Genomic DNA, 15,898 nt, shown 5'->3' on the forward strand with positions numbered 1-15,898 from the left:
AATGGTATTACATTGGTTCTTGCATGTCACTTTTAGAGTGGCTTTAATAGTCTAAGAGTCTTTAGTTTTATATGAAATAGATGAATGTGAATCTGGCAAAGTTCACATCAGCTCAGAAATCAAATGTCCGGTGAGTAGCGATAAAATACTTGCATTTGAAAATATTGTATACATTAACATGAGATAAAAACACATTTGCTGAAGCAACCATGCCACTTTATCTTGTTTCTGCAAGTCTTTGAGCTCTTTTATTGTGACTTGTGTTTCACAGGATTTGTACCCAAGCACTCCGTATTGCAAGTACAATGCTGTACCAGGTGCGCAACAGAGCAAGTTTACTACATCAGAAAAGCCATACATATGGAGCGATCATGTCAAACATCAAAATGTATTCGTTTACAAATCATGCACTATGTTAAGTGTTTTCAGTTCATAACATAGTATTGTGCAACGAATCATTTAAAAACAAGTTTTTATTCATCGATAACCTGCACCTGTAATTATAATTTGTGTGAAAAGGAATAAAAGTGGTTGATGTTTTACTGCCACTGGTGTTCATTTCAGTTGGAAACTACAGAGAATGGTGTGTGTAAAGTATATAGGTACGCTTTTGGAGTGCTACATTTTTCAAAAATGTAGATAGAGGCACATCTTTCCAATGAACCCATGTGTGTACTTAAATAGCTGCATAGCCGTTTCCAGCGAACTGCCTTAAAGTCATACGGAAAGTCTGCGTCATTATCATCATCATCATCGCAAACTCATGTCTAGGCCATTCATCATTGAGATGTTATCTGAACGTCTTTACGATGGCACCTGTGTCAACACAGTAGGACAAGGATTGTGTGAGGAGGGCAGCTTGTTCATTGTGTCCAGTTTAGTTGTCTTTTACAAGTTTAGTTGCTTTTTTACAGGCCAGTGTCATAGGTCACATCTGGCACGGCAAGCATGACATTCTACAAGCCCGTCTTCTAAATAAACCCACCTACATTAACACTCAGAGCTAATGAAACCCAAGGCAGAAACTGTCTTTCTGTGCATTGCCCATTCTCGTTCTCAAGGGGAACCATCAGCCGTGCTGGCTGGCTAAATGATGTGTCAGCAACTGTAGATTGTAAGTGTGCGTTAAGTTTGTGTGTTCAGGGTAACCCCACAGCTGTGACTCCAGATTAATGTTTGTTGGAAAGTGTGGCCAAATTCTGCTTCTCAAACTCTCATCGCGCCCATTAACCTGTCTTAGCGTAGCCACGGGGGTAAACGGCAAGGAAATGTGTGTGTATGTGTGTGTCCAGATTAATTATTCTCCCTGCAGATATATGGAATATAAACAACAGCGATTAGCTCACTAGATCCAGAACACCTCCAGCCATTTCATTTCTGCTTCAGCGTTACACAAACTTTGTCGTATGCCAAGGGATCTAGTAATATAGATCTCTTAGCGTTAACATAGCTGTGTCAGCTCAGGTTTTCAGTACTGTGTGCAGTGTAGCTCACAAACTACAAAAAATGATAGCGTTTATAGAGAACCCTTAGATAAAGTAACAAGAATGGATACAAATACATGTATTTTAGTTTTATTTAAAAAATTAACAAAAACATCACTGATTCAAATATAATGTCTAAAAGAGAGGGATACAGCTTCAGTAATATCTGGTTTAGATTATGTCAGAAGAACTAAAGAACTACAACATGGCAATGTTTAGACATGTTGTATTGTTAGATATACATCACTGAGGTCTCATGGGGAGACCCCAAACGTAACAACAGTAACAGCAAGTTAATCTCAACAGAACAGGAGGATTAAATCTCTGACACATTGCTGGGTTTGTTTGCACTAAGGGGAGACCTGCAAGCGATCATTTTAACAAGCATTGCCTCTGGCCTGTTAAATAAACAGCATATTCCACAGAGGCGAAGCCATCAGCCACTTCACCGCATTGAAAAGATAAGCCCTGTGTATATACGTTAGTGCGGAAAAGCAAAATAAATCGTACAAAAGCTAGCCGTTAATGTCAGAATTAGCGCTTAGCTGCTATGAATCAAGCCTGTGTTTTTTCAATACGACTTCACTACTCTCATAAATTCTGGTGTTTAAGTGTAAATTTAGTTGAGAGCGACTTGAAAGTATTTGTGGCTGTGAGCGGGAAGAAACTGAGAGAGAAAGCTGGATGACTCTCACAAAGCTTTATTTGTTTGGCTTGAGTTTACAGGCTTGAAGCTCCCTCCCGTTTCTCATCTCTGTTTTCCCCAGTCTTTCTCTTGTAAAGTTTTTTTTTCCCAACTATTTGCAAATAACTGCAGAAACAAACCAAGAGACATGGGAATGTGTGGATGTTTTAAGCATTTGCGGTTAGCGACAATAGTGACATGTCTCTGAATCCATATGAGACACGCATAATCACAAACGCACACACATGTAAACCTTAGAATCCCACCACAATCTGTAAACAGCAGTGAAGCATTACAAAGCCAGTCACAGTGAAGAGCCGCGAAGCTACACAGTTAGTGGACCAACAATTCTCTATAATATTTCACACTCTATATTTACGTCATCCACAGAGAGGCACTAAAACTACACAAGTGTGCCAATAACACATTGTAAACAATACTTAATATGTATTCTTGCATTCGTATTCAATGGGACGACCATCAAATGTCATCAAAAATAACTAAACAAGGAAACTGAGCAGTAATACCCACTATAGCGCCCCTTTATGGCAATGCTGTCAATCGAAATGGATTCTGACATATTTCGGAATTCAACGCATTTGCTTTCATGTTCTTGCTTCGAGTATGTTCTGGGTTGTTTTGCTAAAAAAGATAATGTTATAGCATGCACTTTATAAATAGAGTGAGAATTGGTGCAGAGGAAATGTGCTCTTATCTTGCAAAAGGAAAATGCAATTCCTTCTTGCCCGTGTAACAGCCACAGAATTTTTTCTCTGTGAGAAGATTATCTTAAGAATAGTCTACAGAATTGAGTGTGTCTATCTGTTGATGCTGGAACTTATGCAACTTTCAAAAACTAAAGATGAAAGTTTAAAGTTTTTGGCTCCATCATCAAATAGTTCCTTTGACTTTCTTTATAAGCCTACTAAGCCTAGTAACTTTTATTTCAACTTGGAAAGTTTCAGAGACACTGATTGCTGACCATTCAGCAGACAGTTTTCAACACTAAACCCCAAAGTGTTTGTGCAATTACCCTGTCCTGTCCATGTGACACCTTCTGCTCATGTGTAATTGCTGACACCCTAGGTTTCAGTATGTTAGAATGGAGGCCTGTAGAGTTTGGGAAGGCCACGTTCATTGACTGCAACAGCTTATTTATGAAAGAAACTGTAATATTAAATGTCTGGAATTTTAAAGCTCTGTGAAAAGACTAAAAGTGTGGAATTTATGTCCTGCTGTTTAAAAACTAACCAAGTAGTGCACTAAATGTCAACTCACTTTAGCTTCAAATTCCCATGCTGGGCATTTTCTTTAGAGCACAGGAAAAATGGAAAAGAAATAAAAAAAGAAAGATAAAAAGAAGCAGTTAACAGGTTTTGTGGTAGAGTTTTTGATGAGATTAAATTATGCACCCAAGGTTCCAAAATAACTGAAAATGCTCTTCAACACCACTTTAAAGCTGCGAAAAAAATTCATTTTTTTTTTTCAATAATTGTTCCATCCTTTGGAGAGTTGTTTGTTAGACTGTCCATTTATAATATTTAAAAAGGTGTAGTTCACCTAACAATGAAAATTCTGACATAATTTACATTCCATTGTGTCAAAGCCCATATAGCTTTCTTTCTGTCATAGAACAAAATAGGAGATATGTTGTAAAATGTCCAAGCTGCTCTCTTACACATAAGAAAAGTGAGAGTTTTTCAATGAATAATGAGTTACATTTTGATCTGTGGCTTTAGAAGATGATTTAGAACAGAGGTTGTACAGACTATTTTAATGATGCACCATGGTCCCCATCCAATTTTTATGCAAGAAAGCAGTTTGAGAGTTCTTCGAGAGTTACCCTTTTGTATTCCACTTAAAGAGGTAAGTAATATGGGTTTGGTTTTTAGCCACAGTGACATCCTTATTTGTCATCTCTGTTCTGGTTCATGATCTTTAAACTTTTGCACCCACAGTAATAACCACAAGATTCCACACTACATTAGGTGCAGTGCTAACGTAATGTTGAGTGTTGATGATTCAGAGGTGATCCTATATGCATCACTCTGTAACAAGAGCGTATTTACTCTTAGAGCTCTGAGCCTATTCATCACACAACAGCTTTAGCCAAGCAACCGTTGTGTAAGTGCAAAGTAGTGATGTATGTGTGAACTTCAACAACACACTGCATCAACAAACTAGTCCACCAGAGAGTTCTGCGTAAATGTTTTGACTTGCTGCATGATATAAAAGTGTGTGTGCATTTCTAAAGGATGTAGAAAGTGAGTTTTATAAAGTATGATGGCCACATTTTGCTATTTCTTAATTGTGTTGTTTTAAGCACCAACCATACAGCAGAGAGTGCATATGAAACATTTAAAAAGTACAGGCTCATATGGGCTTTTACTTTCTTTTCGGTCTCGTTTCATCTTAATCATTAGCCCACACATCCAAGAAATCAGGCAGCAGCCGTATCCCGAGCAGGGTGGGCCTCCAACACGGCCCATAAACCATGCAATCATCGAGCAAAACAACACAGACCACCGTGTTCTTTCTTCAATGTTTGTTTTTTTCCCCCTACTCCATCTGCCTCTGTGAGCAAACAAGAAATCCTAACTTTTTCCTTCCTCTCGGTGTCCACCTCAGGTCCAGAATGTTCCAGGAACTTCACCTCCAGCAGTGGAGTCATCAAGTCGCCGGGTTTTCCAGAGAAGTACCCCAACAACCTGGATTGCACGTTCATGATCTTTGCTCCTAAGATGTCGGAGATCGTTCTGGAGTTCGAGAGCTTTGAGCTGGAGCCAGACACGCAGCCACCCACTGGAGTGTTCTGCCGCTACGACCGCCTGGAGATTTGGGACGGCTTCCCTGGAGGTGAGTCACTGGAGAGATCTGTTGCTCCAAACAGGAAAATCTGAATGTTTGAAACAAAAGATCATTTAGTGGATGATGTTTGCACATTGGTTCTCAAATACTCACACTTCAAAGGACCAGCAACAATAAACTTCAATTTACAGAAACATGACATGACATCAGATAACAAGAATGTATACTAGATCGTTACAATGTAAAATAGAGTTTACATTTTCTGACAAAAACTTGAGTGTCCTATGCAAACCACACCAACACAATGTACTAGGTGGTTGGGAGGGGATTTTTTTCCACGCTGACAGAAAATGTGCAAAATTTGTACAACAGCTTGTCATGGCAGGTCCCATAAAGGGTCAACTTTGTGCCTTATCTACCTTTAAAATGTGCATATTAGGACTTTAGAGTAGTAATATGTACCCTTAAGGTACTGCTTATGGATCTTAAATAAGGTACAGTGTCATTCCTTTAAGCATACTGCCACAGTAGCAGGCTATTGTAACCCTGAAGGAACTATTTTTGCACATTTTATCTGAGATGGCACCAGTTTTATTTCAGAATTGTAAATCTGATCATATAGAAAAGTAATAGCAAACCTTTCCTCAACAAGCTGCATAAATTGCAATATAATACAGTTCAATACTTAAGATGGCAGTCTGGAAAATAAAACTAAACAATAATCAGAGCAGAAGTAATTGGGAAGGTCTCATCTTTGGCCTTCTGGAAATGGCCTTTAACAGATAAGCCAGATGGTATGACTAAATAACAATGCCATATGATTGATCTCTAAGGGAGAACAGACGCCTGACCTCGATCCATTTGCTGTGTTTCACAAGCAAAACAAACCTCTCCTAGGCATGGTCAAGTGTCGATAAGATATTTGGACTCGCACACATACTCTTACATCCACAAATGTGATGTATAAGTGTATTTGAGAACATGTTAGTAAGAGCTCTTTATCCCGTCTCTCTGGACATTAGACGGTGGTTTGTTTCGGGAAGTTCAGGGTGAGGGACTCTGGAATGTAGACTGTTGTCATAACACCAGAAATATTCTGTTCTCCAAGAAAATTACAGTTTTTATTTTTGCGTGTGTATTTGAACTGCATATACACACCCAGAAGCCCAACAGGAAGATTTCAGCTCAAAGCGGGAAGGAAGTCTGCGAGGACCAGAGGTCTTATTCAGTTTCCACTTCATTATCGACTTTTTTCTGTCTTGACGGAAGAGAGAAGCCGTGAACAAATGACACCTTTGATCTGAGACCGAGCCTTTTGAGCTTTCTCATCAGTTAACATTTTTTAAATTAGTTTTTGTTACGGGCAGAGAACTCAGAATCCAGTTGCAAGTGAAAAGTGATTTATTGTGACAATTAAATAGTGAAGCTGGGTCGCAAGCCAAACGTGATGATCAAGGTGAGTAGCCGTGAGCACACGGGGATTACGAAGTCCCGACCTGATCCAACTAGGGGAGAGGAATCCAACGAGACTTCGATGGGTTCCTAGACTGGACATAATCCGAGACAGAGGACTGGAAACAATCCGAGGCAGAGATCCACCCGACACACAGGCTCTGGAGAGACAACAAGCATGAGCCAGGACAAACAACGATCTGACAACACGCAGCCCAACACACGAGACAAATAAAGACAGGACAGAACGAGCGGCAGGTGCAGCCGCGCTGATTAGCTCGTCAGTCCCTTGGTTGCCGGAGCAACGCTGACGAGCAATCAGACAGGTAACACAAACAGACACGCAGAATTGAACACACGGATCCATGAACCGTGACAGTTTTAGCATTCTTCCAAGGATACGTTGTGAATCTATTGTCGCAATTATGATTAAAGGACGTCTGTTTAAATAATTGTTTTTTAAAGGTTACACAAAGTATTTTGTGGGCAGGCCTAGACAGAATTCGCAATCATTTTCGGAATTTGTGGAATTTTCTGGATGGATTTTGAAGGAAAACAGCGGAAAGTCCTATGCTGTTTGTTTATTTTAGGTTTCCTTAATTTTTGTTTTGTGTTCCACGGCAACAGCATGCAGGTTTGGAACAAGATAATTAGGATAAATGCTGACAGAATTTTCATTTCTGGGTCAACTATTTCTTTAAAAAGTGCTGAGAATGCTGCACTCTTATTGGTGTCTTAAGCAAACTCAAGAAGTGAGGGGTGTGTAGAACTTTGTGAATGATGCTATCCCAAACCTACAGAGCTTTTTGTTAATCCAAAATCCATGTAGGCCTGAGGAAAGTGTAGCACCTGGGACAAAGGTTGCATGCTTTTATTTAGACCCAGCAGCCTCTGTTGAAAAATCTACAATAAAAAAGGTGTCCCACAAGTGCACGGCGACAGAGAAAGAGCCAAGAGGGAGGCTGAAGACAAGACTTTAAAGGGAAGGCCCTGGTGCCTTAGGGCCTCAGTGTAACTCATCTCTACGGTTCAGACACTATCTGCATTACCTGTGGAGCCACACCAATCAATAAGTGCATTAGTGTGGAAAGGCTGCGAGGCATGAGACAGAAGCCTCTATGACTTCGAGCCCTCAGCCCACCCCTCCATCACCCACTGGCCACCCACTTTGAGGCAGTCACAGCCTGGCAGAGGTTTATAAAGCCCCCTCCTCCTCCACCAGAGCAGACATGCTGGATGGGTTCATGGAGAGGCTCTTTAAAATTTCATAGCCCTGTTGAGTCATGCAGATAATCCGGATGCTTCACCACACCCAGAGCTGTCTCAACACACAAGCGCACACATTTATGCACACTTGGATGCACCCGTTTCGATGAATTCTTATGAAGATTAAGATTCATGTAAACCCGTAGATCTGTTTTATATCACACACACACACACAAAGCTGACAGATCTGTTTAATCTCTTGTACTGTAATGGGCATCTTCTCAAAGAGCCAATCGCAGTTTCTTGTTAAGCCAATATTTCAGTAATCCCAGATGTTTCGTGTGGTTCTTATTTTGCATTGGGTCATTAATTAGACCTTTTACTCAGGTTTTGAGATTTCATGTATATTTGTAAACCTTGGGTTAATCTTGCTATTTGCATTTTTACGAGGTTTTTTTTTTTGACTGTGTGCAAAAAATGCACACAAATGTGTAATTTCAGTGTAAGTTAAGTTTCTGTGGCTGTTCAAAGCTCATGCATAATTAATAAGGCAAGCACTGGGGCCATTTATAATTGGTTGTCTTTTGCCAAACAACTTGCCTTTACATTCTAGCACCGCAATCTACCATGGTACAAGTTTGCTTAAACCAAAGTTTAAAAGTGGCCTTAACCTGGAAAGACATGTGCATATTGTATGAATAGCCCTTTTTCAATACAGCTTAAAAGCATTTCCTTCTCTCAGCTGAATGTACTGCATACCTCTTAATTTACAGCCTTAGTTATGTTTGGTTCCTTCCTTCTTGTCCCCTCCAACTCCTACACGTTTTTTCTTCTGGCTTCTGGGAAGTCACATTAAAGTGGCCCTGGAATGAACAATAAGTGCAGGAATTTATGGTTGCCACTGAAAACAGAAACCCAAGGTCATAGACACGTACAAAACAGACACTGCCCTATTCATTTCCATCAACAGCAAGGTGTAGAGAGAATGTTTTGTTCAGTCAATGCAGTTATACAAGGTCAACCAATCACACTGTCCTTGACGTTCACACACTTCAGGATCAGCTGTGATAGAATGGCTTGAATAGTAGATTATTAAACCTATCTAATCATGCCTCTCTTTCCTCTATCTTTGTCTGTTTCCACAGTTGGTCCATACATTGGCAGATACTGTGGACAAAATACTCCAGGACGGATCATATCCTACACTGGAATCTTGGCTTTGACAATCAACACAGACAGTGCTATTGCAAAAGAGGGATTCTCAGCTAATTTTACTGTGCTGGAAAGGACAGTCCCAGACGGTAAGTCAATACTGCAATGTTTAAAGTGCATTAAATAATTCATGAAATTAATACTAAATTCACATGAGATGAAGTCTCCAGTAATATCAGCATCCTAGAAGAGGTTGTTTATTGTGCATAACATGGATCACCATGTTAAGATCACACAACCAGTCATGTTGTGCGATTAATTCACTATGTCAATATTGTGTTCAAGATTTAAGATTCAGTAGTTAATAAACACAAACTTTAGATAAACTTGTCTTGCAAAAAAAAAAAGAAAGTCAAATTGTTATTCTGCGAACCATTCAACCATTGGTTCTCCATAGCTGATAGAGAGGCCAGTTCTACCAGTTTTGGAAGGTGAATGAAGGCTGGTGAAACGTAATTACTTCAAAAACTCTAGAAATAAAAAAATAAATCAAAAAATTATCAATAATAACTGTTATAAACCAGGCATATGTCCAGTTTTCTTAACCAAAGATAGTATAAGCTGAAAAAAGTCTACTTCTAGAAAAACAAAACAAAAAAAATCTAGGTTAAAGTGCATTATGAGAACTTTATTTTGAGAATGTTTGTAGCCAAAGTTATTGAATACCTACCCCACACCCTGTTGATTAGGGTATAAACCCATATACAGATATGTACCCACATTCACTTGCAAATACAACATATGACATGGGAAGTTATTAAATCACCACGTCCTGCTCAGCTGTGGCCCTCTTTCATTAAGTGATTGTGTTAAGAGTCATGACTCATCTGCCCTGCTTTATGGGGATTGGTTTACTCTTTTTTTTTTCCAAACCAGCTCACCGAGAGGGTTCACCTCTTCACCCCAATTTAAGAAATGCTCCAACTAAACATTTAATTTCAGAACACACCACCAACCCTCACCCGCAATCACGCTATGCATTCAAAACTATCCTTAGACACTTTCTTACTCCTCCTCTGTCTGTCTTTCTCACCGTCTGTCTTTGTCACCTACCCTGTTCAACATGACAAGTAGTGGTGCTTGTGATTCGACACAAATGTCCAGTATAATTGCAGCCCATACCAGTTTAAGGTGGTTACATATTGTATATATCATAAAGTGCATATTGCCATTAAAGTTGTGAACTGGTGTACCGTGTTATATTTCAGCTTGAGCTCTCAGAACACATCAAGGTGTTTACTACATCTCTGCCATCCCAGCTCATGCTCAAGAATACATTCAGTGTGTTCACAGCAGGGGATTTGCCCAACAGTCGCAGTCTATCAATTATTTATTGGCTCCATAAATTTACATTCTGTGGCAGCTTCTCTCGCAGTTCGACATGTTTACCAGTATATTGTGCTTTGCAGGAAGGAAGGAGATCGCCATTGGCAATAAGTCTTTATGCGAAGGATTTTGTCAGTGAACCGTCATAGATTTATGGTCTCTGCTGAGTCGGCCCAAACAGTGACGGATGCCAGATGTAATCAGACAAGAGATCTGGTTGTTTTCAGTCATTGTTCTAAAGAATGAAAGGGTGGAAAGTGGATAGATGGCTTGAAGAGATAGAGAGATAAAACAGAACAAAAGAGAATGAGTAATGTTAAGATTAAGTTGAGCTGAGGTTTCAAGGGTAAAAGAGAGAAATTCATGAGAAGCACATAAAAGACTCAACAATCACTTTTGATTTTGAGTTTAGTGCTAGCACGAGTTGCTAAGCTAATGAAGTGATTTTTAATATGCACAAAAAATACTTTTACAAATTTCTACAATATATTGGTACATTGAAAACATCTATGGTTACTCTGGTATATTTTTGTAAGGATATTGGATAAAATAGTATTAATACGTTTCCATCCTTCCATCATTATATAGGCAGTTAAACTCTCTTTTACAGTTATTTTTCAAAATGAATTCTGTGATTGGTTACTTTACAAAGAATAAATGCTGCCTTACAATTTGAACAAAAATAAGTATCTTAGACGGTATCAAAAACTTGTGCTCTCTAGGAAGGCAGATCACTAGGTTTTCAGAATTGCGCTTATGGCTCAGTGTGAATAAACAAATAAAACTACTGTCTATCTAACACGCATGTTTTCTCCATCTGCTACATGTGTTTAGTCCTGGATGTTTGGGCTGTGTTGTTTGTGTATCTGACCTGCTTGAACCTTTCACTGTTATATTAGGTAACACGAGCTCACCCTGTTTCAACATGCATTTCCTTACATTTACAACTGTGTTTGTTTGGAGTCTGTGACCTGTTGTAAATAAATTAGCATGTCTCCCACCTCAGCCTCAACATTTCCCCATCCTTCACTGTCTCAGAGTCCTAAATTCTGTGCCGAAGCGTCTGGAAAAGACCCTTGGGGGTCAAAGCATGAACTTTGCTTGTCTCAGACACACGGCCAGCATGTCTCGAAACGACTGCCCCATAACGTCACAAAACAATCAGCAATGCCCTTATCCTGGGTGGCATGGCATGAGGAGTGATATACAACCTGCTCTCCTTCCGTCTGAAAACACAGACCTGCTAGAGGCGTCTCTGACTTTCCATTCCTCCAAATGCTGATGCTGGGGAAATGGCCTTCCCGTGTGCCATTTAACTGTGCACCTTCAGAAGGCACTTCTTTTATGAACCTCAAGACTTCTCTCGCCGCTGGACTTAAGAGCTTAAACTGAATGTTTTATGAATAAAGGTTTGCGTCTTAATGTGGTACACTTCCCACAGTGCTTCCATTAAACTGTGGGAAAGAAAAGTGCGTATGTTTTATTCTGGTGCTAAGAGATGGAAACCTATGGTACTTTGCCTCTGAGTGGCCCATTCCCGAGAGGAAGGCCTTAGTTTGGGTCGTGATCTGATGTATTCTTTATTTAGATTGTGAAATGACATTTTAACAACTCCCCCGCCCCTATTTTTCTGTGCTTTCCTCAGACTTTGACTGCACTGAGCCTTTGGGTATGGAAACTGGGGAAATCCATTCCGACCAAATCATGGCCTCATCCCAGTACAACCCCAGCTGGTCTCCAGAACGATCTAGACTCAACAACCCTGAGAACGGTTGGACCCCTGCGGAGGACTCAAACAAAGAATGGATCCAGGTACTGTACGATTCACACGCGTATACTGAAGATAGCAGTTTATTATGAGTGAGTAATGGAGGAGGGATTTGTCCTTGGCAGAGAATAGAAACTTCTGTGATATATTTTGAAGAATAGAGAAGTCGGGTCTACAGACGAAAAGTTTGAAACTCCCTCACGCTTTTATGATTTTTGAGTTAGAAACTTTCTCTAGCTGAATTCGACTTCAACTCAATCAGGCAGCCTTGCAGATGTTTTTGCCACTGGCTCTCTTTCGAAGACCAGCAGCAACATCTGTTGAATTTTGCCCTTTGGTTGAAAGCCATGGAATGTTAAAACCCAAATGCACTGGTTCACTCTGGCCCCAGTGAGTCATCCTGGCCAACAGATGCTTGTACCCTTAACAAAGACTGTCTATGAGATGCATCTGGGTGTATCTAACATGATCTTAATGTCCGAGATACAATAAGAACCTAAAACTTATTCTAAGGAATGTGGCCACACACAAGGACAGTGACATGGACAACACATTATTTGCGTGTGTATTTCAGTCGCATGAATCTGTGAAAAACATTTGGCAGGAGTCATTGTGTTGATTACACAAACATTGCAGCACCTCTCCAGGCCTTTTCTTGCACTTGGGGGCTTTTCTGTGACCCAAACCTCAAGGGTACCCTCAAAACCCAGACTTGTTTTATAATCTTTGCCTGACTGGAAAGTTTGGGCCAAAGAGACAGACATGGCTAATAACAGACATGACCCACAGCCAAGTATTTGCTAGGGGAGGCCTGTTAAGCAGATTTTCCTTATTGCTGTCAAAATATTGTCTGTGTTCTAAACCAGAAACTAATTGAATTAGAGGACGGTGCCTCAACTTAGCAGAGAAGAGGAACCACAATGTTTGATTCTTACGCACTTGACGTAAGCATTTCCTGAGGAACTGGAGACAAGTTCTTCACCAGTGGCTACAAATTCTGACCCACGTTTTAGGAAGAAATTCCACAAGTAGAGCCCTGAGGATACAATGTGGAGTCTGATCGAGTTGAGGATTGTAACTGTAGCCGATATCTCGAGTGCTTTTGATCATAGTAATTCAAAGTTCTTCTTTGTTTAGATGGACTCATTATGCTTATAGATTACCAGTCTCTGTCAATATGGTATTGATATGACTGTTATACAGAGCACAATGAACTATCCTAACACTCTACCAGGATGTTCTTTGAGAAGCAGTCGATAATTAGCCTCTACTCGTTTTACAGGCCATCACTTTAAGTGAAGCATTCTCATGTTCATAAGATGACAGTATAGTTATCATTGTTTGGCGTGCGGTTTTGACATGCTGTTGTGCTACTTAGTTTTATCTTGTATCCAACCAATGGGAAGTCTTCAGAAAAGAAACATTCTGCTTTTGTGGCTTAAATGAGTCTAAAAGATCAGAGAACATTTCTCTTCTAGCACCCAAACCAATCGGTTCCACATCATTTCACAGTTGCCACTTCATATTTTATTCAGGTTAATTAAGTAGACTTTGCAACTGTTCACACTCTTGGCTTGCTGAACTTGTTTAGTCATTTCAGATATTAATGAAACCCTAAATGACTCGCCTCCCACAGTGAGGTATCGAGCTGAAGAGAGCACAATTTTGCAGCCGCCTGGAATTCTCTAAAGGGTATTGATTAGAGGAAGGGTACTCTTTTTGGTGGGACAAATTTCAGCAAATCAAACGTATTCTGTTTCAGCCCCCATGTACCGTGCCCCTGTAAATCCCTTTTCGCCAATCAGATGTCAAAGTTGAACCCCGCACATCTGTTTCCAAGGGAACAAAGGCGGAACCCTGCCAAGGATGAATGATTTATAATTTGGAGACGTCCTGCGCTCGTTCTCTCTCTCGTGCCCGGCACTTGTGGAGGAGTTTAATTATAACAAGCGTTATTAAAAGAGTGGAATTCTTCATTTCGCTTCCATTAAGCAACATGACCCACCACAACAGTATTTCTCAATCTAATGACGCAGTCCACTTGGCACGCACAACTCGCTCGCTCCTGTGTCCTCCAACGCATATTATCAGTTCATTATTTATTACATTTACACTCTCGAATGTAATTTACAGCCGACATTTATATTATTCATAGAGGCCGGTTCTTCCTTGTTAAAAATCCCCATTTCTTGCAGTTTTTTTCTACCCAGAAGGTGTCAAAAAGACAGCATTTGTCATGCATCCTAATGCGGCTTCAAATTAGATTCAGGGATTAATGCTCCCAGCTTGCCACTCCTGATAATTAGTCGAGGGTCAGGAGATCTTGAGCTAAGCCAGTGGGCTACAGAGGCTTGTCCGTTTACAAGGGTTTGTGCCATGCTGAAAATCAAATGTCCGTTCAGACGTATGATGAATGAAAGAAGGGCCCAAGTCTTGCAGAACAGGGGAATCTGGCTCTGAAAACTTCCAGTGTACTGTGTTTATGGATACGGCCTGGTTTCAATAGGAAGACCGTGTTAAAGCATGACAATCCGAGATACCTACATCTGTACAACACATTTCAACTCTCTCTCAAGGAAAGACTTCCGATTTATAGAAGACCGTAACCTAAAACAAAAGACGCTGTGAAGGTTCTTATGGATGGCAGATTTTCAGTCCTGTGGAGAGCTTGGCATAACAAAGAACAGATCCTGTTTTGGTAGACATCAATGCAGTGTGTGGCGTATTGCAAGTGATGCAATAAATGCACGCTCATCCACTCCAGGAGCATCAAAGCACTTTTATGAATTATGCATTTTGATCTGGGAAAAAGTCAACTGTCAATAGTTGAAAGCCCCTGTCTAGCTCCTAATGGTTGAATAGAAGTCGCTCATTATAGATCATGTTCTGTTTCATTAATCTCAGCCTCGCAATCATTCTCGTCCACAGGTCTACCGAAACGCATCAGCCGCTTGCGTTTATGCAGCGGTGCTTGGAATACGCAGCGATTCATTTATAAACCCGCTGCATACGTCTGTCCTGCTGTTCTGCTAAATACTTTGATCAGGGCTTGATTCAGGAACGCGAGGGCTTTTCTCCTTCGCATCACTGGAGAGGATGTTTACCTTCATTTTGTTCATTAAAGCATCTCTGACAAGAGGTCAGAGTGTTCAAAACAATAAGGATGATGTCTTCAAGTCTGGAACTGTAGAGTGCCAACCAGGTTTTGTGTCGGCCAGTTCAACGGGAAGCCGTCAGCTTGATTGATGGAGGTGAGGAGGGAATGTGCCAGTTAGGGCTGTGACGGTCGCCGTGACAACCGCATCACCGCGGTGGTCGCTTGCCATCGCGGTTGTCTACTGCCACCGGCGGTAGTGCACGTGACGTCACGCACTCTATAACAAGCATAATACAAAGTTTTGTATACAAGTGTAATAATAACAGTAATAACAGTAGCGGAACAGTGAACCGTGTCTACACTTGACGCAACACCACTGCGTCGCAACAGGTTGCGTTTGTCTAGTGTCTACACAGGACATTTGAACTCTGTGTCAGTACCTCATAAATAGAACGAGGCAGTTTACTGTCGGGAATTTGTCATGTCGTGTCGTGCCGCATCCAGTGTAGCATCACTGATTATAATGTGTTTTATAGTATTTTGTCACGCCGCGCAGCTCGTGTCCTGTAGACAGGGTGTTTTTAACTTTCTTATTTTGGGCTACTTTCTTGTTTAACTGTATTATTTCTTTGATATTTATTTTAGTGTTTTGCAGGCTGCGTATTCACTGACTGAAGTGCTAAAATAAACACAAGCTGACGAGTTAAATCGGGTGTGTTAGATGAGTGAGATGGCTGCTCAGGACAGTTTTGAAAACCATTTCAGAGACATGTTCTTAAATGTGACTCACATAAAATATATTACATGCATGCACAGTTTTAAGGCAGCTTTAATCGCCTTTTTGGTAACTTCATGACTTA

The 15,898-nt window shown here is 40.5% G+C and overlaps 1 protein-coding gene across 1 annotated transcript in view; it reads left to right on the forward strand.

Annotated features, from left to right (window-relative positions):
* The first annotated feature begins 4,507 nt into the window (after positions 1-4,507).
* Positions 4,508-15,898, forward strand: part of LOC107653784 (neuropilin-1a-like) — a 46,608-nt gene continuing 35,217 nt past the window's right edge. Inside the window, exons 1-3 of the mRNA XM_016440608.1 lie at positions 4,508-5,025; positions 8,781-8,936; positions 11,819-11,985. Of these exons, the coding sequence (XP_016296094.1) occupies positions 4,893-5,025; positions 8,781-8,936; positions 11,819-11,985 (456 nt within the window). The 5' untranslated portion in view covers positions 4,508-4,892. The remainder of the gene's footprint in view (positions 5,026-8,780; positions 8,937-11,818; positions 11,986-15,898) is intronic.

Source organism: Sinocyclocheilus anshuiensis, unplaced genomic scaffold (assembly GCF_001515605.1).
Source record: "Sinocyclocheilus anshuiensis isolate Anshui unplaced genomic scaffold, SAMN03320099.WGS_v1.1 scaffold79, whole genome shotgun sequence".
NCBI classification, from domain to species: Eukaryota; Metazoa; Chordata; class Actinopteri; order Cypriniformes; family Cyprinidae; genus Sinocyclocheilus; species Sinocyclocheilus anshuiensis.